The sequence below is a fragment of the Dermacentor albipictus genome, chromosome 10 (assembly GCF_038994185.2).
Source record: "Dermacentor albipictus isolate Rhodes 1998 colony chromosome 10, USDA_Dalb.pri_finalv2, whole genome shotgun sequence".
NCBI lineage: Eukaryota > Metazoa > Arthropoda > Arachnida > Ixodida > Ixodidae > Dermacentor > Dermacentor albipictus.
In genome coordinates, this window is record NC_091830.1 from 67,908,431 (window position 1) to 67,932,042 (window position 23,612).

General features: G+C 45.7%; 1 protein-coding gene across 1 annotated transcript in view; it reads right to left on the reverse strand.

The window, feature by feature from the left end:
• LOC135899678 (transcription factor E2F8-like) overlaps positions 1-23,612 on the reverse strand; it is a 75,859-nt gene that overhangs the window by 6,511 nt on the left and 45,736 nt on the right. Inside the window, exons 3-14 of the mRNA XM_065429005.2 lie at positions 19,434-19,628; positions 16,942-17,164; positions 15,398-15,492; positions 15,164-15,243; positions 14,044-14,174; positions 11,808-12,080; positions 11,079-11,163; positions 9,157-9,300; positions 7,750-7,827; positions 5,503-5,586; positions 4,807-5,112; positions 2,267-2,310 (exon numbers count right to left, since the gene is read on the reverse strand). Of these exons, the coding sequence (XP_065285077.2) occupies positions 2,267-2,310; positions 4,807-5,112; positions 5,503-5,586; positions 7,750-7,827; positions 9,157-9,300; positions 11,079-11,163; positions 11,808-12,080; positions 14,044-14,174; positions 15,164-15,243; positions 15,398-15,492; positions 16,942-17,164; positions 19,434-19,628 (1,738 nt within the window). The remainder of the gene's footprint in view (positions 1-2,266; positions 2,311-4,806; positions 5,113-5,502; positions 5,587-7,749; positions 7,828-9,156; positions 9,301-11,078; positions 11,164-11,807; positions 12,081-14,043; positions 14,175-15,163; positions 15,244-15,397; positions 15,493-16,941; positions 17,165-19,433; positions 19,629-23,612) is intronic.

Here is a 23,612-nt window from a genome sequence, read left to right on the forward strand (position 1 = left end):
GTCCACTGCAGGACAAAGGCCTCCTTTGGCCGTTTGGACTGGAAGCTTACCGTTATCATTGAAAAGGAAGGTATACAATCAATGCATTTTACCAGTGCTGACATATGGGGCAGAGACTTCAAGACTGACAAAGGAGATTGAGAACAAGTTAAGGACCGCGCAAGGAGCGATGCAACAAAGAATGCTAGGCATAACTTTAAGAGACAGAAAGAGAGCAGTTTGGATCAGAGAGCAGACGGGTATAGACGATATTTTAATAAACATTAAGAGAAAAAACATAGCGCTGGGTAGGTTATGTAATGCGCAGATTAGATAACTGTTGGATCATTAGGGTGACATAATGGGTACCAAGAGAAGGGAAGCACAGTAGAGGACGGCAGAAGACTAGGTGGTGCGACGAAATTAGGAATTTGTCTGGTGCTAGTTGAAATCGGTTGAGTATCAGCATGAGTTTAGCAGCAATATTACAGTTCTAGTGTATATTGAATTTTAACAGCACACTTTAGCATATTTTAGCAGCATAAAGCAACTAATATTTAACAGAGTCTAGAGGAATTTCATTTAAAATTTTCTGCTTCAGCCCAATGACCACAACGATTTGCAGTGTTTCTTTGGCAATGAAGGTGTCATGGTGAAACTACTATTATTACTACCCTTCATAACATGGACTTTCTTTCAAGTACTTAACATATAGTCTAATCATGCTTTACATCTGCTTCTTTACACTTTACATCTGCTTCTTTACACTAGTGTAACAAAACGTCGCATCCAACATGAGAATACCTTCATTACATCTGATATTCAGTATAAGCCTGTATACACTGCACAATGACATCAGCATGAGACATTTTAGATTTACTTTGTTATAATCGATAATTCTTTTATCCGTGTTCTGTATATCGAGGTTCTACTGTACCACGATGATTAATACTTGCCAGCTCTTTAGATTTCTGTTTAGTCCATCACTGTGTCCAAATTTCACATATTAAAACGAAGTGAATTCACGGGAGTATTTAGCAGATTCTGGGAGATTCTGAATGCTGTAATAAGGAAACTTTTGCAAGAAAAAAAAAATACAACACTCGTTATACATTTGACTTTCTTTGACGACCGTTTCTTTTCCTCTCCCTTTTGATGGTTTGTAATGATGGTTTCTGGTTATTTATACGCATGGAATAAATATATATGCAAAATTCAAGTACTGTCAGCATAAATTAAAATGCAAAAAGTTACAAAAGTGTTCAACTGTGTTATCCCTGTTTCCAGGAGCCAAATTTTCTGACGATTAGATTTCCAAAGAATTCGTTTTGGCGGTGGAGTCACATTAGGGCGGTCCACTGACATAATAAGAAAGAGAGGAAGGACAGAGGCCAGTCAGCGAAATGGTATTTTTCTGGAAGTGGACATCACAAACCAAGCGAAAATATAGCAAATTGGGAATGCTTCTAGATAAATAAAAAATAATTTCTTGGTGCTATCGATGAGGTATATGTTTTTCATTATGAAATGTCTGTGTGACATACTGGCGGTGTGTGATTTAACACATTTTGTTTACTGCGGCTGACCCATTTATGCCGCTAGGTGGTACGTTATACGTTGATTACATGGTGCGCAGAAATTACACTGGAGTTGTCTAAGTATGCTTAACCGTACCCCAAAATACAAGTTGGCCCATTCCCAAATTTCAGGTTGGCCCACCTCCAAATTTCAAGTTGGCCCACCGTCAAATTTCAAATTGGTCCACCCCTACTATTAGCGTCCCCATGCATTTTCCACGGAGCCCTATGTATCCCTATTCGTATTCTCTCTGACCAATATTATTCTTTTGGATTTAAGTTCTTCCTTATCGCTTATAAAGCTATCAATAATAAAGCTACCAATACCAAAAATACAGAGCATTACAGAATATGGCTCCAGGTTCACCTGCATTTAAAGCAGTGGCTTAATTCAGACTCCAAAACGTGCATTATGGACTACTCCATGCATAAAACTGGCTACAGAGCGATTGCATGTCGCACTTCCATGTAATCACGGGTGACAGACATTGTGATCAATTATTTCCTGCTCGTGTTTCATTGTATGCTGATGGTATGGCGAGCTACCATGGACAGAGCGATGCGTGCTACTTACTAGAAACTGACTTTTAAACAATACCATTTAAAATTTAATCATCACTATTATTAGCATTTCTTTAGTTATTACTATCATTTGGTAAATGAAAGCTAACAGTCACCCCCAAAGAGTGATCCCTGTTGGGTTCTCTCACCTGTTCAACATCGGATGTAGGCACTTCGCATGGGGAAGCTCCATCTGAAATGAAAACAGTGATGTTGAGACTGTCCTGAGAGTAAGGGGACCACTGCTGGAGTTTGCCACAAGAGAACACACACAAAAAAAGACAGACTGAATAGTTGCTTGTAAGAATTATAAATCAGACAAAATGCAAGACGCCACAAGCACGTCAATGCGCTTACACGGCATTTTTGTTCTAGCCTCTACATACACACGCCGTGCCAAAGCTGGCGCGCATGGGTCATGCGTGCCATAGAGTTTTCTATAAATAATGCTAGAAGAAACTCTGGTGTTGTGTTTGTTCAGCTGCCACTAGAATGATGGGTAATACATAAATTTGTCTAATCTTTGTACTTTTGGCTTCGGACGTTCCTGTGGCTTCATTATGGTCTTGTATCTTTCCAACTTTCCAAGCAACCATATTTTTCTAAACACATGAAGGCAATAAGCTTCCTTGCGCATGTACAACCGCTGCAAATTGTTGCACTTATAAGGCAATATTTTGCTGAAGAAGATCCGTTTGCAAAGTTACAAAGTTGTTTGAACCAAGAAGGACAAAGTTTAGGCAAGTCCACACAGTGCCCATGAGTCCCATAAGCTGGCTAACCATTATGCTTGCAGCACCCACAGACACTATAGTGGCAGAGTTGCCCCTGGTAATTTTGGCAGAAAACTGTGATACAGTCGTTCCCAGATATATCAAACTCGGATGTATCGAAGTACTGTCTACTATATCGAGCAACGGTAAAATCACCTCGAAAATCCCATGCAAAAAATATAACGATGTACTATGCATATACAACTCCCGTTCACCTCCACATTCGATATATCGAATGCTCCGCTGCGTCCCTGCTAGTGCACTTTTCTTAACGAAGATGCCTTCTCACATCGTCGAAAATACTTAATGCCAACAAATTAGAAACGGCACTGTTTTGGCAGGTGCTGTCAAACGAGAGATTGAATATTAAGGGCAGTGCATGCCATGGAAGAAAAATAAGCAGGGTGCTCGCAGTTTTGCTCATTGCGCATATGGATGGCTCGTGCAAACTGCGACCGTTCGTTGTAACGAATGGCATTTTAGAATTGCACAAGCAGCCAAAATGAATCTGACCTCAATCTCCACATGAACGGATCTTTACATTACAGTTAGCATTTAACGCCGCAAGCCACATCAACACATTGCAGAAAGAGCCCCCCTCATTGCGGAACTGGCAAGACTCAACGCTGTTCGATTCGTTGGTCCGTGCTGAATTCGTTTCACTCGTACTAGCATGGTTGCACACATGAGCGGGAATGGATTTGGACGTTCTGCAAGTTGAAAAGCCAGTTTTGAATCTAACAGCGTGGGTTTAGTGACGGCAGTCACCCATGCAGTGGCCGGAAGGAAAGGGCCGAGGCTGCAAGGCATCGGAGCACCGAGTCACACGCAAGATGCGCAGACTTTATTTAGGGCGGTCAAGAAGCGGGGACGACTGGTTCGAGCCAAAGTCAGTTCCAAAACCCAACATCACAATCTGCCCAGTTCGTTCCCATGTATGACCATCGGCTGTTTAAACAAAGCATTGTTGCTTTTGTAACGGACAGGTGGTCAGGCACATTCACGCGCAGTACAAATGCACCGATGGCAGCCTGACGTGTATCCACATCTCGGATACACGTCTGCAAAGACGTGTATCTACATGTGCTAGTTTGCTTCCATGGTGGGTCAATTTCTGCCTTATCTAGAACAAAAGTGCGCAACAAGCACTTCGACTCGCACAAGGGTGGTCTCGAGCCCGGGCGATGCGGGCTATTAGGGTTAGCGCTGCAATCAGCCACGACCAAATCAAAGACCACGACCATGGTCGCTCACTCACACGGAGTGTTACGCTCAGATCAGCAGGCACCACATGGAGTGCTGAAGTGCGCATGCATAGTAATTTGTTGTTACGTGTCAATAAATGTTGTTATACTCACAGACTACTTTCTGTCTTTGTGAGGGGAAAGATGGGTAGGAAACTCTGTAAATTATCATAATGCAAATCTCAAGGGTGAGAACTGCTGACACAACGTACTATACTGTTGGCCGAGAATTAACCGAGAATTCAAATCCAAGAAAGACGTCCAACTGCACCAAAATTTTACTTTGCTTAAACTCATTATCTTGGCAAAGATGTAGGTGTATAAATTGTATAATTTTTTTTAATTAACACCCTTTAATTAGCACCGTAGCAGATGGGGCAGGCACCTGGTGGTCAGCGAATGCAACGCCAGAACATGGCTTCCAAGATCCTCGCCACACCGTACGCACCCCCAAATCTTGGAGGACATGCCCAGGCACTGTGCTGGTTTCTCAACGTTTTGGATTCTATGCTGTCTCCGGCAAGTGGTAATATACGTGTTTTTCCAAGCCCGGCGGCTACGATGCATTTCTGCCACCCACGGTACACGAAGCGTGGCCTACATGATTGGTTTCCTTTACTCTGGGGAAGCCATCACTGGGCAGTGCAAGAGAGATAGAGAGAGAGCACATACCGACTCCCGGTTCTGCGCCGCCAGGAGACCTGTCCGCGCCAGCCGCGCCACTGTCGTTGCCACTCGGCGCGTCATGGGTGGACAGGTCCCGTTGGTTCTCCTCCTCCTCCGAGTACAGACGCCGCCGCTCCATCTCGGCAACCTCACAGATGTCGTGGAAGCTGGCGTGCCGCACCAGGGTCTTTGCAGTGGACGCGGGTGTCGCCGTCGAGGCCAACTGGGGTCCGCGGCGGCTCTTCCGGGTGGGCGCCGAAATGTCGTCGCTGTGTGTCCGCATCAGCCGCGATGAGCCACGCTTGGAGCGTTCTGTGAAGCGCAAAAAGAAAAGAAGGACGCCGCTGCACTTGGTATAACAAATCCAGACGGGGAAAACAATTGTGCCGTTGACAGCCACTCCAGACATAGACCCATTTTGCATAATTCTAAAGCTAGCTTTCCTCCGAGGCAGTTTCCCTGGCCGACTGCGGCGTAGTCATTTTCGCAAACAGCGCGTACACGTACAGTTCGCTTGTACACAGAAAACGACGTCGAAAACGTAGACAGGGCTTTCGTAGCGAACAGATGTGCAAGAGACCAGCCCGGACACAGGCACGCTAGCACTTCATCCTCATTTAAGCGATGACAGGTGCCGCCACTAGTTGGGTGCAGTGGGCATTGCAGAGAAGTGCATTGCAGAGAAATTTGCATGTCACAAACCTTGCGTCTGTTGCAGGAGTTCCAGGACTTGTGCGGTACATTCATTAGATCCCGGTGACTGCGGCATTGACATCGAACTCTCGTCTGTGTCAGAGAGAGAGAATTGAGGTCAGTCAACTGTTTCAATATGCTACACTGCCATATGCAATTATAGACTTTTTTTACTGTTAGGCAATGCTACCAAATACAATACCCTGTGCAATCCCTGTATACAGTGCAAGCCACTTTCTGTCACAGGTGGGCCTGTAAATTTAAACTGTGCATATGCTTTGTTGCAAGAGCACATAAAATTGTGTAGCTATGTGTATACAGCAGAACCTCATTCATACATTGTGGAAGAAAGCGCGAGAAAAGACTTACTAACCCGGAAAACATACAATGTGAAGTCACAAACATTTCACGCACTCAACTGTAGCTAGCATCTACGCAATGCAATGTGTGCTGTGAATCATAGCACCTTTCTCGTGGCAATCGTAGCAATCTTTTGTAGCACAGGATGCCGACTCGCGCCGCATTGGTGGGCTCCGAGCAGCCCGAGATACAGGTTGTTTCTGCAGCTTTAGCAAGCTTACGTTGGCGCTTCTCGAAGTTGGCCCCAGTCGGCAACTTCTTCGAGCGGGGCATTTTCGGCAAGACGTTCAAACGTGCCCACTTGGGGAGCATCGCCGTGGCCACGAGACGCCGACATGCGTCCAGCTGGTGAGGCCCCTGTGAGCCGAGAAGCATGCCGTCCTTCTCCTATCGCCTAGCGCATGTTGCGAGACGTCGACAGGAAATCTAAATAAAATCGAGCTGGTGGGCGACAGAATAAGATGCCTACGATGCCGCCGGAGCGAAACCTGATGCTCTCTTCGCGCCGCCTGCAGCAGGCAACGACGGCGCATTTGGGTTATTCCCAGTTAAAAGTGTGCAGTACGCTTCCAACGGCACTGCGCCCCACGCGCTGTGAAAAGGACACATTAAGCTGCTCATTGCAATAGGCTTGGCGGTGATAGCTGTTAGTGTGGCACGCAAAGACCCAGGAGGATATTTGCTGGTGTGTGCCGGCGTTTCTCCGTAAGATGGGTGGGCGGCTACTGTTCTTGGACGTGCGCATGTTCGCACCTTTTCTTGCTTACAAGGGATCTAGCGGCCGAAAGGTCGTGTTTTCCAGGACCGTACGAATCGATAAAAGAAAAGAAGCGCAACTGAATTGGGTCATTTTCTTGTGTTCTTGCTCGTGAATGTTGGTGCCAGGAAATCGTACGTAACAGGATCTGATCAACGAGGTTCTGCCGTAGTCCTTTTGTTCAATAAAAAAATATTTTCAGCTGTGACCGAAGCGCTGTCCTATCTGCTTTTCTGTAACCATTTGTCTGTGCGGCGGTGCACTTCAACATCTGTTCAACCTGAACAATCCCCTTGCAACCGGTTCAAACTGCTATAATTTAATATGTCAGTTAACTTAAAGAAAAGCCTAATTTATGGCTTGCCTGCTGTTTCCAAAACATTTGAAAGCTGCTTTCGTTTTTACCACTTTTATTTTGGCAGCCATTCTTAAGGCACTGTTTATCTGCCCTGCGCATCACACGGCCGGCCCAGCTCTTTCTTACTCTTACCCCCACGAAGCCCGATGTCTTGCTTTTTTTTAACAGATGGTACGGAACCTCGTTTTAAAATCGTTCACAATCTAGATGCGTTGCTATACAGGAGCGTAAAGACAACCAACATCACTTTCGAAAGTTTGGCGTACTTAGAACTACCATCCACTTACTGAATATCACAGACTGCACACCACTGCTCATCAATCTGCTCCCGAGAAGTCACTTTGAAAAGTAGATCTTCCAACTGAAGAAAGCTGAACTCGGCTTGAAGTTCGTCCACAGCAGAATCTATACTTTGCCCTTCTTCAAGTGGCAGCAGCAGTCTTTGAGTGCTGCTGCCCCTGATTATGGTCACGCCCCTTACCTAATGATACTTAGAACTGAATACAAGCCAACACCTTCGGTGTTCCCAAAATGGCACGGCGAATAGGTGAGTTGTAGCAGTTGCGCCGACTTGGTAAACCAACACTCGCTGCGTTCGCGAGTCTTGAAAACAGAAAATGCAAATTCGTAGAAGATATAAGTGTCACTACGGTAGCTAGCTCCGACTTAACCGACAGTCTAGCTCGACTTAATACGGCAACTTTAGTGTCCCTGAAACGAGTCAAGTGGTCTTTAAATTTGCATGTCGCAAACCTCGCTTGTGTTGCAGGAGCGTGCTCACCTTTTGAAAGGGCATTTCTCTTAAACGAAAATCCTGTTGCGACAAGCGAGTGCCGCGACTGCGTCTGGACTTGAATATCTGCGCCACAACAAGGAAAACAAGAAAGCAGAACCTTTAGGGCAACTGACTTCGTATACAAGACAAAAGCAGACCTGTATGTTCAACAAAACTCGAACTACATTTAACCGTTTGAAGTCTCTCTTTCTGCAAGCACGTGAAAAAATAAGGCAGGGCTTTTTCTTTTTCTTCTCTCTCTCTCCCTCTCTCTTTTGGTTGGCTGGAGTGTGCTAAACTTGCGCACATTATTGCAGACGGTTGCACTATTACCTACAAAATGCTTTTTATGAAATACTGGTATGCTCAACTTGCGCACAATATTGCACATGGTTGCACTATTGACTACAAAATGCTTTGTATTAAATACTGGTATGGTTAAAGTATGCTTGTGGGTATAACAAGTAATTTGGTTACCAAATACTTCCACTCGTGTCCCTGCATGTCTCTCTCCCTCTCTGAATGCGTACAGTTGCATTTTCAGCTGCTCACAGTGTGCAGACACTCATGCAATAGTTTCCCAACTTGGCTTGCATAAGCTTGCAAGTCCCAACACGTACTAGCATAAGCTGAGAGCTACAGTTTTTCTTTCTACGTATTTGTTTTGGCATACATACATTCGCCCTTCATTGCATGCTTTGAAGGCACGACAACTCGTCTAAAGCGCCCAATACAGAAAAGTGTCTGTACTAATGACAAATATGGCTGTTCGCTGCCAAATCTGCAACGAAAGCACAGCGGTGGTGACAAATTAGCCTGCACCACCTCTGAACCCAGCCACAATTCGCAGCATTCCTCAGCCCCCACTCAATGATTTGACAGAACATCCCAACATAGAATACTGCCTGTACTTGCGACAAGCTTGGCTGTCCACAGTCAAATCTTCGGCAAAAGAGACAATGGTAGCCACGAATGAGCCTAAACTACCTCTTTGTTCGCGCTATTCGCCAGCTCCCACTTACCCTCTCTCAATTGTGAACCCCCTCTCCACTTGTGTGACCCTCCCTAGACACTCTCCACTGCTGACGGCAACAAGCAATCGCCAACAGTCGACACCACTGATCATCGACAAAGCACTAACAAATGTGGCTTTTTGGGGTGCGATCTTGTACGCATTCCAAAATCGAACGGAGGCGGTCCGTTCTTTACGTCACGAAATAGGCGTTCCGTTGAGTTTGTCTGATAGCAGACGACACGGTACGATTGGCAGCAGATATCACGTCCCAATTGACGTCATGGCGTTTATCACGGTTCAAATTGACCAATCGTGTGCGGCTCGGTGGAACAGACCGCCTCCATTCTATTTTGGAATGCATACAAGATCGCACCCTTGATGTCATACAAAACACTAACCTTCCTCTGTGTTGGCTGAGCCGATGTCGGGGCCTATGTACTTGAAAGCACTCTTGCGGCCCCGGGACTCGGTCACCGTGACTTTGCGGATGAGGCCGAGGCTGGTCAGGATGTTGGCGATGTCGTATAGCCGTCGGATCTTGGCTGTCGACAAATAAAGAGTCGCATGTGACTTGGCAGTCAGGACATCGGCAAAGGAAAACAAAGGCAGCGCGTGAATATGCTCGATGTACCGATAAGCCAGTATTTGCACATGCTCGTGGAAATAAAGGCGAAGCAATTAAAGTCAACCCCTTTTGTCATAACAGTCATACCTCACATGAAAATACCTTTTTGATACCATAATAGGAGAATATTCATTGAAATAAAGTATGACCAATAAAATTTTATATTTGCTGCTTACATGCAATAATTCATTGCATCAAAGTTCACTAACCAAACCTTATGGCCCCCCCTGTAGTTGCATGTGCAATGATTTAAAATTTAAGCACCACAGCCAAGTTTCATTACAACGAAGTCACATTCAATACAAAAAATATGTTTGTTTTATCCGATATCAGTGCAGAACATTTTCTATTAGTTTCATTGCTCAATAATTTCTCCTATCCGAAATTTGTTGTAAGCATCTATTCAATGCATAATGATATCCGTTTTCATTACAGTAGAACCTCATACATACGTTCTGCAAAAAAATGCAAGAAAAAAAACATTAACTAGGAAAACACATAATCCAAAGTCACCAAAAAACTTAGCAGACTCAACTGTAGTTGACACCTACGCAATACGAAGTGTTGCACCACAAGATGCCGATGCGCGTCGATTTCGTGGGGCCCGAATGGCCCTAAGACGCACGTCGTAGTTCTTGCAGCTTCGGCAAGCTCACGTTCGCGCTCGCCGAAGTTCGGCCTGGGTCAGCAACTTCTTCAGGTGCGCATTTCGGTGGGAAGGTTTCCTGCACCCACTTGGCGAGAATCGTTTGCGGCACGCGATGCCGACACACATCGAGCTCGTTGGGTCCGAGCGAACCGAGACGCACGATAGGAAACAGAGACAAAGTCAATCTGGCAGGCAACGCCGGAATGCGATGCTGCCCGAACGAAACACGATGCCCTTTTCAGACCGCCTGGCGCACGTAATAGGGGCCCAATTTATTGCCTATTAAAAGCATGCAGTATACGCTTCCTATGCCACGTACGCTGTGAAACAGATAGGTGAAGATGCTCAATGCAATAGGGTTGACGGCCAGAGCTGTGAATGGTGACATGCGACGGTCTGCGAGAACATATTCCTGGTAGCGGAATGGGAAACCACAAGCACGGCGGCATTTCTGCATGACACGGGCAGGAGAGCACTGCAGCGAAGCTGCCATTCCGGGCACTTATACCGCTTTTGATTGCACATGCTCTTGTTTGCATGGGACCTAGTGGCCAGAAAATGTATCATATGGTTGCAGTTTCGTGGTATACTGGGCGTTGGTGCTGAAAGATTGTGTTTTCCAGGAATGTATTAACCGGTAAAAAAGAAACGCAAGTGCATTGGGTCATTTTTTGCATGCTTGATCATGAAAATTGGCGCTGGGAAATCATACAAAACGGGATCACATGAACAAGGTATTACTGTATGTCAAGGTTAAACAGCTATCCAAAAAAGGAAACAAGAAATTTGGGCTCACATGCCACTTAAGATCTCATAGCTCTCGAATATTATGAACCTGAATTGTAACTATGCCTTGATCACCTGCCATAAGTAAACACACTGCTTACATGCTAACTGTCCCATGCCATGTGTAACATTGGATGCAGTTTGTCATGTAAAAAAAAAAGCACTCTTCAATGACACCACAAGAGAACAGCTTCAAGCCAATCCCCGGACTTAGCAGTCATGGATCACAAAAGAGTGAGTAGAAAAGTCGTGCTACTCACTCTTGTAGACTAGGGACTGTGTCTTGTCGACTGTTGGGTCACCAATGAGTACTTTGGCAGCCAAGTCCAGGCTTACTGTTTTCGGCTGCAATGAGAGCGGGATACATGAATGCACGAATGGAATGGGCGTACTCGCTCTGCTATGAAAACAAAAAGAAAGCCAGCAGGCCACTACACCACGTCTGGCAAGCCACATCACTACAGTTCAATGTATACATACTGCACAAGCTACTTTACAGAATAGTTAAGCAACTTACAACATAAAATAATTGCACACACAAAAAAAAAACCGATGGCACGTTTGCTGCACCTGTGACATTGCAAGCACTAAATAGGAAGCTAAATTACACCACATGAAATGAGTTTCAATCTTTGTTAACGAATATAATGCGTCAATGTCACTCAAGCTACTCAAAATTGTATTGTCGTCATCTCGTGATAGCAATGGAAAAAAAGTTTACTCCGACAGTAGGCAGTTGTCAATGCAACAAATGAGGTTTTGGTTTTGTATCCGCTTGAAATGTGTAGGCAATCTTTGGACCCATTTTCCAGAAGAAAAACTAAAGGCGTATGTTATAATAAGGTAACCATGGCAACCGGCACTGGCAGCTGTTTTCCGTCTGGCATGTACAGCTGCTGAAGCATGCGCAGATGCATGGTGATGTAGGCGTTTCTTTAGTGGATAGTTGGCGGGCTCTGCAAAGAACCTTGCCAGGGCCTAACACTCACCGGCGATGTCAGGAACAGCATGAGAAAGCGCTGACTCATGATGCCCATGGACTTCTCTCGACGCAGTTCCAAGTCCTGGAGGGTGGCCATGCCGGATCCTCCGCTCCCTCCTCCGTTGTCGGCCGTCATGGACGCTGCCGTGACCTGACCCGAGTTGATGGCCTCGTTGGACGGCACCACAAACAACTGGCTGCTCATCTCGAGGGAGTGGTTGAACTCGAAGTCCTTCACCGAGTGGATTTGGCCTGCTATGTTGCTTTTCTCCGAGAGGGCCTGGAGTTTGGAAAGGAAAACAACATCTCTGGTATCGCTCACCATCCTTACATGGACGATCTGGTCCTCATGAATATAAGAGCCAAACTCCTACGGTTCGTTCAAGCCTAATTGATATGAAAAGTTAGGTAAGACAAAGCCTCAAAATGGCATTTGTAAACGCAGTGTCTTTCTCTTCTTGGCAATTTCACAGGCAGTGCCACTCTATCTTCACATTTTGCGTTGCCTCTTCTCTTGCACCAGCCTTTCAGTGCATTATATCTTTGCAAGTCTTATTCGAGCTGCGTGATATTCCTTTCTTTAACTTAGTATTTGGAATAACAAGTTTTAGTGTTGGCACAAATTCAGGTCATCTTGTCTGAAGCCTCTTGTGTGTCGCATGTCTAATCACGCAAAATTTTTAAATAATATGAGAAAGGGAGAAAATGACACAAAGATGTGCAGATTCCTCATTGATGTTCCATAATTCTCCTCGCACGGGTGCGGTATGTTGCAGCAGTCACGGAGCGCTTCTTTTGTTACGGAGTGCTTTGGTAATCACAACAATTGATAGTGTTTTTTCTTTTTTTTTTCTGCTAGTATTGCTCTAGGAGGCCACATGTAACGGCTAACAGAGGCCTCTGGAGAGCATGTGACATTACAGGTGTTCCCATTGCCGCTTTGGTGCCCTGGAGGCGCCATCAGTAATACGAAATACTGACACATTGTTACAACTAGTAAATAAAATCTAATAAATACAATCACGCCGAGGTGCCAACTTCTGGCGCAATGCTACCGCGCCCGCGCGAGATTACGAACCGCCAACGAGGAATTTACTGGCCCACGCAGAACTACGATCAAAGTGCATGTCAAACACTACCAGGCGACCTAAATAAACTTATCTGGAGCAATCCACTACGACCTCCCTCATAGCTTTAGTCGCTCCGGGACGTTAAAAATATTAATCACCACAAACCGAATCAATATATGTGAGAGTAGATTCGAAACTAAGCGACTGCATCCATAAGTGATAGTGAGCCTTGCAAAAGCGTCGAGAATGTGCCAACTTCTGGTGGAGTTCAAAACATAGCATGAATAAAGTCGCTTTTATGTCACAGGCTACCTGCAGATGCGTACACTCTCGCCGCAAGACGAAACTACACGAAACAAAGAGAGCACATTTGAAGAATAGTAAACCTAAATGCGCTAAAAGCACAGACAGCATGAAAACATACACTTCTTCGAAGCAGCAGATGTGAACTAGGCTCAAAAGAAGAGGTTGTGAGGAACCCTGGCACTTCACAAAGCCGTGCGTTTCTTGCCACTTTCTCGAAATCCCACTTTTCTTCTTTGTGCGTTGGACTCGCCGGATGGTAAAGAAAGAAGCCTTTTGCCGTCGGTGTGTCGGTTGCGGCAGCCGAAGGCGCAGCAGCACGGCATCACAATTAAGTTCTCGTCCCTAGCCCACTCGATTTGTTCCGCTAATGCTCTTGATCAGTTTGTTTGCGCACACTTTCGTCGGGCAGGGCCAACAATGGCGGTCGAAGCGCGCTGGAAAGAAAAAATGTACAAAAGCGCGGCGCCTGCTTACACGTGACACAGATTGGCCAATGGGGGAGCGGAGGAGGCTGGGGCGACAGGAGCCGTGGAGGAGGAAACGTCGGGGAGAGCGGGGTGGCGGAAAGATCTAAGAATGGCGCTACTTTTGGAAAATTGAGGGGCTTCAACTCCACAGCAGACAGCCGCTTCACAAAAGTTCACTGTATCTGCACGTTCTTCAGCATGCACCTGAAGTGCCAATTGATGAGCGAGAGCATGCACAACCGTTGTACTGTGCTCAAGAAAGACAAACTTCACATATCACAAGTCTCCTCAGCTGCACTTTTATGCGGGGTGTTCTCGCTTTTCCTTTCAAATAACTTAAAGCAGCTATAAGCTGCCGATAAAGGAGAGGTACAAGACGCAAAACAAGTGGAGTGGTTACCTTGAGCTTTGGCAAGGTCTCCAGCAATGCCCCCTTGCCGAACCAGCGGTACTTGTTCTTGGCCTCCTTGGTCACCATGCCGACACTCTCGAGGACGTTGACAATGTCGTACACTCGCCGCCTCTCCACGCCTGCACACCGGCATTCAGAGCACAGTTATTACTGCACAGATCCCCACAATAACACTCCCACATAGTAAAACGCACAGCTCTTTTCAAACTGTGGAAAAGCACAGAAAAGCTTGAAAAGGTATGAAAGCAGAATACCAGTTTTTTATTTATATACGTATATATATATATATATATATATACGACATCTCAATAAAATTTGCAAATAAGATCGAAGAACCGCAAGGTAGAGAAAGTTTCACGAAAGGGAAATACTGCAGTCCAAAAAAATAGGATAGTCCAAAGCTACTACAAAGAAAACCCAGTATGGATTTCTTGGAAAGCTTGGCCACTTGAATAAAAATTCACCCTGGCCAGGAGGGACGGAACTTGGTACCATGTTGGGCACCTTTCCAACATGTGGTGGCATGACTGGTATCGAGATGACACATACGCATTGTACATAGTGGAACCAGCGTAGTACAGCCAGCGCAGTACGCAGCAACATGCATAATTTATAGCAGCGAGTATAGAAGTATTGAGCTCGGATAGAGTGAAGCGTTTGCAAAGGCGTGGGTAGATTTCCAGCAGTGGCAAAACAGACCCCTAGGACATCCAAAGGCTGCGATAGCTCCCTTACAGTATATCTTTGATGTACATGTCGCTCAGATTTACATACCTTTGTGAAGGTTTTTCTTTGTGTAGCGCTTTGTTGTGTTTATGTTCGCTTGTGCCAGAATTACATGAAGGAGTCGCAAGCCACTCGTAGTGTTCTGGACACTATGCATATCGTATTGAGTATTCTTTTCAAACAATTCAAGCAACGATGTTTGATCCCAGTGAAACTGAATCATCCCGAAATAACCATGCTTGCAAACAAGCAAGACGTTTTCATATCTTGTGCAAAAGCAAAACGCATGTTTTCTGTGAATTCATGTGATAAAATTATTACAATGATCAGAGCCCATTCAAGTTTGCCGCCTGTGCAATTTTCTCACTGTTCCAGTACTCACCCAAGTGCTTGGCGACTTCATCTAGGGAAACAATGATGTGGTCCGACGAACTCGTGTATTCAGGATAAAGGCTCAAGAACCTGGCAGGAACGTTGAACAAAAAAAAAAACAAGAACAAGAAAATTAACTTCCAGCCTCATAAGTAACTCATGCAGCTTTGTGCATGCTGCCAAATGCAGCAAGCAGGAATACACTAGTACTAAAAAGAAAAACAAAGACAAAAGAGAGACTCACGCCTGACAGAGCAAGCCAAGGGACTTGTCCTTCCGACTGGTCGGCTTCTGGTTCTCAGAGTTGCTGCTGTGATTGGAGAGCTCGTCGTCCGCTCCCTACGAGAGAACGCCCGAACGTCGCGTGACAAGGCCGCATCACGCGACACGGCACAATACGCAGCTGGCAGCATGCAGGTGACAAAGGCGGGGTCATTTTGCCTAAGAGGAACCTTCAGCTTAGGCTTTGCTATCACCACAAGCCTAATCTATGTACACCGCTAGAAGAAGGCACCTTCCCAGAGATCTTCAATTACCCTTGTCTTCATCAAGGGGAGTATGGTAGTGCGATTCAAAGACGGGACAAGAGAAGACACAAAGGGACACACACAGCGCTTGTCCCGTCTTTGAATCGCGCTACCATACTCCCCTTGAAGATGCATTACCAACAAGACCACATTGCAACCCTTGTCTTCAGTCAGCTGAACCCATCTTATAGGCCTGCAAATTCCGATAACATCGTCACACCCCCTAATCCTCTGCAGTCTTTGACTGTATTTACCTTTCCCTGACATCCATTCAGTCATTCTAATCGACACCAGCGGTCCGCCCTACACGTTACAGGGTCTTCCCAACCACGTTTCTTCATCTTAGTAATCCTAACTAGAATATTGGCCACTCATATTTGCTGTCTAGTTCACATTGGCATTTTCTTGTCTCTTGTTTTCCTTTTTAACATTTTCGTACCACATGGAAATATAGACCGAGACCTTCCAACCTTAATATTTAAGTAATGCTAAAACCAAAACTGAAAGATACCCAAACTGTTAAAAATTGTTTTGTTACTCCGGATGTGAAGTGCTGAAAATTTTATAGACATTGTCAGGTCAAGCGCCAAATTTCAGTTGTGAGTGGGTCCGAAAAATCGGGATCTGAAAAAATAGTTTGTGACTGTGCATGTGTTCTTCTGAAATGAATTTCTCCCTAGACTGGATGCAAATGAAATTTTGCGAAATGATTGGCGCTTTACGATAAAATCTGAAACACACGAATAACTGCCAACCTGAGAAATCTAGAATTCCTAAATCCCAGCGGCCACAACACAGGAGAAAGGGAAAGGGGGTTGGGGCATGCATATATTTAAAAGCTTGTCTTACATCCACACCTTTTGCGAGATGCTCACTTTGTTAACCATGACTTACCTTTAAACACACAACACAAGAAACTTGGAACAGCACTAACTGACACGTAACACATTATTTTTAGATCACAGTGACTTCTTCGGCAACTTCACTGTCACCGATTTCACTTGCTTTGGGAACTTCTGAATAAGCATACTCGAAGCAGGTCTCCCCCTGGCGTCCTTTCACTATTTGAAGACTTCCAACGGAAAGCTTGGAAAGCAACAAGCAAAAATTTTTCACAAACAGAAAATCGCTTTCATAAAACCTGACCCAACATTCCTGAAACCCCAAAATGAATTCAGATTGATAAACTTAACAGAAAATTCTGGAGAGTAGGCGAGCAGTTGAGCAACACAGGTCCTCGTATAGGAATGATCTGTCTTACATTTTCGCCACTCGTATAGGGCAATCGTTCTGCAGCCAGGCAGGATAACAGCTTGAGACGAGCCGTTGGCGTCATAGGGTCTGAGGGGCTGCCCAAGAAGTCACCGCTGGACTTGGTAGGTGTGCCGGGTGATGGTGGGAGTGATGGTGACGAGCTGCCGCTGTTGTTGTGACGGAGGGTGACATCCTGGAGCGGCCGTTTCACGGGGGACTCAGATGGTGGCCTGCGATAAGTGTGGTTTTGCGAGAAGGTGACACAACACGATTTGCAGTCGCACTTTGTTTGCTTTTAGTTTAAAGGAACACTAAGGAGAAGCACTAGATCAGTCTACAATGATAAGGTATTCCTTCAAAACTCCCTTTCTGTTAATCTTGCGGTAAGAGGTTGTTTACTGGAAGACAAAATAAAAGCTGAAGTTGCATTCTTTAAAATTTTGTGCCACAGACCTTAGCTCCAGTGCATCAGAGTGACATCATGGATATCAAGTTATATGTTTGTATTTGTGACATTGTAATGAAGTACATGTTCATAAAACTTGCCAAGTTCCCCTTTGGTTCTTTTAGATTACAATGTAGTCCATTTTGACCAATAAAAAAATTAACTAGGCCCAAGAAGGCGCTGTCAAAATTTTGTCTTTGTTTTTTTTTGCGTTTCCTTGGGTTTTTTTTTGTTTCTTTGTGCGGATTTTGTGTTTTGGCTTTACAACTTTTCTGACTTATCAAGCCTCCTCTCCCAACAAGAGTGGCTTTTCTGGTATTGCTGACAGGGTAATTTACTAAAATAGACAAACTCATTTTTCTCTTTAGTGTCCTTTCAAGTACATATAGGACAATAACATTTTTTACCAACTTGTTTATGGGTACACCTCATAATATATAAACAGAGAGAGTGAGTGAGATAATGTTGGGAGTTTATTGCCACAAGGACATCTCGAGTCTTACTGTGCCAAGACAAAGAGTGGGTGTTATTTACAGGTCATCTTCATCCTTCAGTGTTTCATTATGTAGTGAACTTGGAGGAAGTTGTTAAGCTAAATTTATTTATTCAACATCTATTCGAATACACTATGGGTTCAGGAAAGCCCTGGTGAGGGATAACAGGGTCTCCTGGATAAGTCACCCCCTCCTTCCTGCAGCATGGCCATCTCTCAACTATGATTAAGACTTTTGCCCAAGAAAAAGACTCCACTCACATGCTGTCGACCAAGGGGGGAAAAAAAACACTACAGCACTGCAACTAATTTCCAGGTTTTAAAGATGCCGGATTTACAGTGTTCTTGTGCCGTAACCTGAAAGTCATAAATTGCAAGTTTTGTTGTAGTTCACTTTTTACACTACAGCTTTTAAGTACTTTCGGCCCAACAAGCTTAACATTTAACCTACACTGTTTAGAACAGAAAAGAATGAACTTTGTTCGCTCCGTAGCATTTAACAGAACCAAAAAACTACGTCCTGCTTCTCTGTTCACTGTGGTCCTATCATAGGAGAGTTCAGCCAGTATAAAAGTAAATCAAAAAGCACTAAAGTGATGCTAACAAGAGCACTACATTGAATTGTGTTAGCAATTTACACTTCTACAATACCTAAAGTCACAGTCTTAGAGTGAGACACGCTATAATGAGCCAGAAAAGGCACGAAGACAGATACGCGTAGTGACACTGCCTCAAGGTGGGTTCCCACATCAGCTTGCTGTGACATGAAGAATTTCGACAGCGTGTGCTCAGGCCTAGTTGATGTTATATCAGTAAAGGTTAACTACGTTGTATTAGTAAAGATTAACTATATTGTATTTTGATGAAGTGAAATACTAAACTTAGCAAGTTTCAAGAACATTTACTGCACCGTAACATGTACAAGATACAGGAAAATACCTTAAAATCTGTCGTGTCACACTGAAGTACTGAAACTGAAGTTCCAGCGTAAAATATTTTTAAATTTAACTTCAGCCTTCCCTTTCTCTCCTACTGGTGAACCTACAGCGAAATTAACTCGTCAGGGCTCTCGGTGAGACTATAGGAGATTTCTACAAAGACGGATGGCCTAACGGCCATCCCAACGGCCATCCCACCACCTCGGGCTTCCTGATTCGCCACTACTTCGCTTCTACTGGGCCACCTCCTATACGGTCTACCTCCAGCCTACTCCTCCGGTCGAACCCACTGGGCCCTCCCTGCCGGGCTGCTCTGATGCTGCTAGGACGACCTTCTACCTTTCTCCCTCCTACCCTCTCTCTCTTTTAATCCCATCTCCCCACCCTGCTGGCACTGAGCCGTGCTCCCGCATGGGTTGCAGAAAATAGTGCTAGCCTTTCCTCCTTCCCGAAAAAAACCACTTCTCTCTAACTTATGAAGAGTTTTGAAAGAATACCTTTTTCAGGCTAAACCAGTCTGGTGTTTCCCTTTAGCATCTCCTTCCAAACTAAGAAAACGATATACATACTGTGTACTACAATACTCAAAACCTCAAGCTGCTCAGAAAATAGCAGGGGCTCACGTGGGTGTCAGGATGATGCGAGCTATCTTGTCCACGTCGTCACAGGAAGTTCGGGACTCGATCTCAAGGCAGAGTCGCTTGGGTGACGAAGCAGGGCTGAATACATCGTCCGTGATGGGCTCCCTCGTCTTGACAAACATGATGTTCCGGTTGGTGCTGCACGGTTGGAGACAGTATTCGGACATGACGTTGCGCCTGCACAAAGTCGAGAAGGTCAAGGTGAGAAAGGACGTTCCACAAAGGAAGAACATTAAAAGTTTCCCTGTCTTCACGAAGAACAGGTTGCAGCAAAAGAGAAATGAAAAAAAAAAAGAAGCAGAAGCTGACAACTAAGACGGCTATTTGCCAGGCCAGTTGACAATACTTAATTAAAATGGAATTGTGGGTTTTAGACGGCAAAACCTCGATCCGATTATGAAGCACGCCATAGTGGGAGGACTCCAAATTACTTTTCACCACTTAGCCTATTCCTTAACATGCCAAGAACTCGCCGCGCCAAGGCCGCGACTAACAGTGGAGGAGGTTTGGCTATGCAGAAAAATCCAGACCTACCCATATCTGGGGCAAGTGGCATGCCGTCTGGCCAACATGACATGCCAATCGATTCCCCGGTTGTGGAGGGAGGCAGTCTTTGCAAGCGTCAAAGCTTGGCACTACAGAAGCAAATGAATCACTTGAAGATGGAGTGCGCCATTGTCTCCTCTACCAATTTCATCTCGAGACTCGCCCTCAGCGGTTACTCAAGTTTATCTGTGGTCGTGCATGCATTGTGCCAGCTCCGCACGATTCTCTTCAATCTATGGTGTCGCTTTCGTTGGTTACGTGTTTGACATGCGGTGATGCATGCGCGCATTCTTTGCTGTTCTGGATCCGCAAATGAACATTTTTTGATTGGCAGTGAACACTTGCGCGAGCTCGCTCCCCTGGGGCTGTGTGCCATTCTGCAGTCCTCACACAGCCGCGCAACCACTGCTGAAGTAATGGCAGCATTGCAGCACAAACCCACACACTATCTGCCATTATTCTGCCAACAACCGTGCTCGTCACCCCCACCCCCCTCCCCCCGTGTATTTTGTCCACCATACCAGCACATGTACGCAGATGCCACACTTACCCTCCACAAAGAAGCACGCAATGAAAATTTCAGTAGGGTGGTTTCTTTGCACGCTGCTCCAATGTTACGAGACAATCCCGTAATTGTTCTAATCGAAATCAGGTCAGGCATGTCAATGGAATGGTTTTTTCCACCCTCAATATGTCATCAGTCGTGAATTCCTAGGACTAACTTTCGAGCAGGGGAAAACCAACAGATCTGGCTGCAGAGCATTACTAGTAAATACCGTCTCAAGCATGCTACCTCTAACCTTATGCTTCGGAGCTACATCCATCAGCCTTCAAAAGAGAATGCATGCATTTGTGTGTGTCAATGGAGGGGGGGGGGGAGTGAGCACAAATAAACAGCACAGAAGAGAGAGCATTCTCTGCGTTGTAATCTGTGTGCATACTGCCTACACCGGCCCTACCCTTTTCAATGCAACCAGTTACCAACTAGCTCTAATTTCTACCATACTAATCCATCACAATGCTTGTCAGCCGATCCTTTGACAGAGGGGGTCAATTCTACGCAACACACTTCTCTGTGACGTCAACACCCGACTTGAGCTGACGTCACAGAGCCCACGCACATTGAAGATATGTCGTGGGATCAATGTGTATCGCCGATTATCACAGCAAATACGCAATGGCAGATGACGTCGCAAATGCCACGCACGCTTCTCAGAGCGAATGCCATTTGGCGACCACAGGTGCGCTTTGCTGCAGGGCTGATCCGCCAAGACGCGAAACGAGGCACGCCCTAACAGCGCCGCGTCAGGCTGCAGGACGTCACAAGTCGCGCGTTCCAGTCGACCACCGACGGACGACTGGCAACGATAACATTGTAAGAAGCAACGTTGCGGATATCGCAAGTCGCAGAGGGAACGTTTAAAATACGAATGCGAAGAAACAACACGGCGCTCTTCGGCGAGGCGCAGAGCAGACGACAAACCTGTCCGCAGACAACAAACACGTATGTCGCTGAAATGCGCTGACTTTTTTGGTTTTTTTCACCCACCAGGCGGCCCCCATTGTCATTTCGTTGAATCCTACAATTCCTCCGAGATATTAGGCCATAAATCAAATTTCGATGTCGCAGACTGGCTAGTAGAAAAGCGACGCTAGTTGCCTTGACGTCACACGCCAGGCGAGGTCAATTCCAGCGCGGGAATTTCAAAAAGCGTGGGCCGTTGCAACATTACGTCATTAATTAACTGCCTGTTTGACGCACCACTTCCTTCTCTCTTTTTCTCTTTTATATATTCTAGTTAACTCGAAAAACCCCTGTTCAGCGCTAATCTCGAGGCTTTATATTGCCAGGATAATGTATTTCGTTGGCGCAGTGAACCCGTGGCAGAAAGTCTGCTTTCCACAGCTTGAAATAAAAAGACTCCTCCTTTTCTTCTATCTCTCTCTTTTTCGATGTCTTTTTTCGGCCATGTGTGTTTTACTATCTGCAACAACGATCGTTCGAGAGATTATAGCAGACGAAAGACTTGCTTTCACGCAGAAGTCACGCAGCGCGATCGAAACGCGGCCGTTGGCCTTTAGCTGCATGCACACCGAGACAAGTGCGACCATCTGCTGGCGCTCCCAGCGCGAGCGAGCTCGATAAAGATTGTTCTCTCTCTCTCTCTCACTCGAGTGAGACGACCGTTGAAACAATGGGGGGACGCGCACAAGTGATGCTCCAAGAGCCCCAAGGTTGGGCGCGACGACGGTTTATCTCGTGCAGCAAACAGAGCCAGGTCAAACAAAGGAGGCGCGAAGCGGGCTTCTCCCCCGTGGCGGAAGGAGGGAGCGGGGTGTGGAACGCGTGTGTTCGTTCAACCAAAATCGCCGCGCTTCCGTCGTCGCGAAATCCGCGTCATTCTAGCGCGACTCGCACTTTATTCGTGCGCAGAGCGACGTAACGGATCTGGGTCGACTTGAACACATCATTCTCTATCTTCGGGTAACGACGACGCCACTGGATGGATGGATGGATGTTATGAGCGTCCCCTTTGGAAAGGGGCGGTGGGTTGCGCCACCAAGCTCTTGCTACTATGCTGCCTGATATCCTACCTAGGTTAACCAATGAAAAAAGAAAAGAAAAAAAGAACACTATGAACTAACACGTCCAAATACTGTCCTCGTTCTCGCGCGCCTCTCGCGTGAAGACGCAAAACCAACACGCCCCAAATCTCCTCCATCCTAAGCACATCAGAGCGCCGACTCTCAAATGAAGGCTCTACTTGAAAAGAACAACTGTTTCGTCGCGAGAACAACACAACAAAAGAAAACACTAGCGGTCAGGGTCGCAAAAGGTTATATCGGCGGCTTACATCTAAAATCAAGTAAACAAACAAATACTAAATATGGCGAGCGAGGTATGGTCACTCCGCATTCCCTACATCGCCATGAACGAATGACTCATACCCCTGTCACAAGTCGGGGCACTTCCATTCATCGATGGTGCGGGTGAAGAAATTTGTCTTTAAATGCCTTCCAAGTGTGTTTTTTAATACTTATACTCACCTTCTGCGGCTGCAGCCGCTCGACGGGATAGTTGCGTAACATGGGCGGTACGGCAATGTTTTTTTTTTTTTTTAGAGCTGAAATAGCACAGTGCGAAAATACAGGCCACAGTAAAGGCAACACAATACACACAGCGATGCATGCGTCCTTTTTGTCACTTGATATCCTGTAACAAAACGTACCTCGTTTTTGTTGCGTTGCTCTCGTGACAAGAAGCTATAATACATATGGCGATCCTTTCAAAATAAATTTAACCTTCCGCTACAGTGTCACTGTAGTAGTGGTTGTCGTTGTGCAGTGAAAATGTGGCTGTCGTACACTTCACGGAGGACTGGCTAAGAACGGGTGCATTATTCCCAAGAAATATGGGTGGATTATTCCAAGTTACAGTGTGAAATAAAGTTTCAGTCGCGTTTGTTCGCGCATCGGCGTTCTTTCCCGCCGAACAATGCAAACGCGTTCGCGCATCGGGCTGACAATCCGGACAAGACAGACGACGATTATTGTTGTGCGGCAAAATGGTGTAATTTTGCTTAAGAGTGTAGCGGGCGCGGCGTTTTCAAGAAA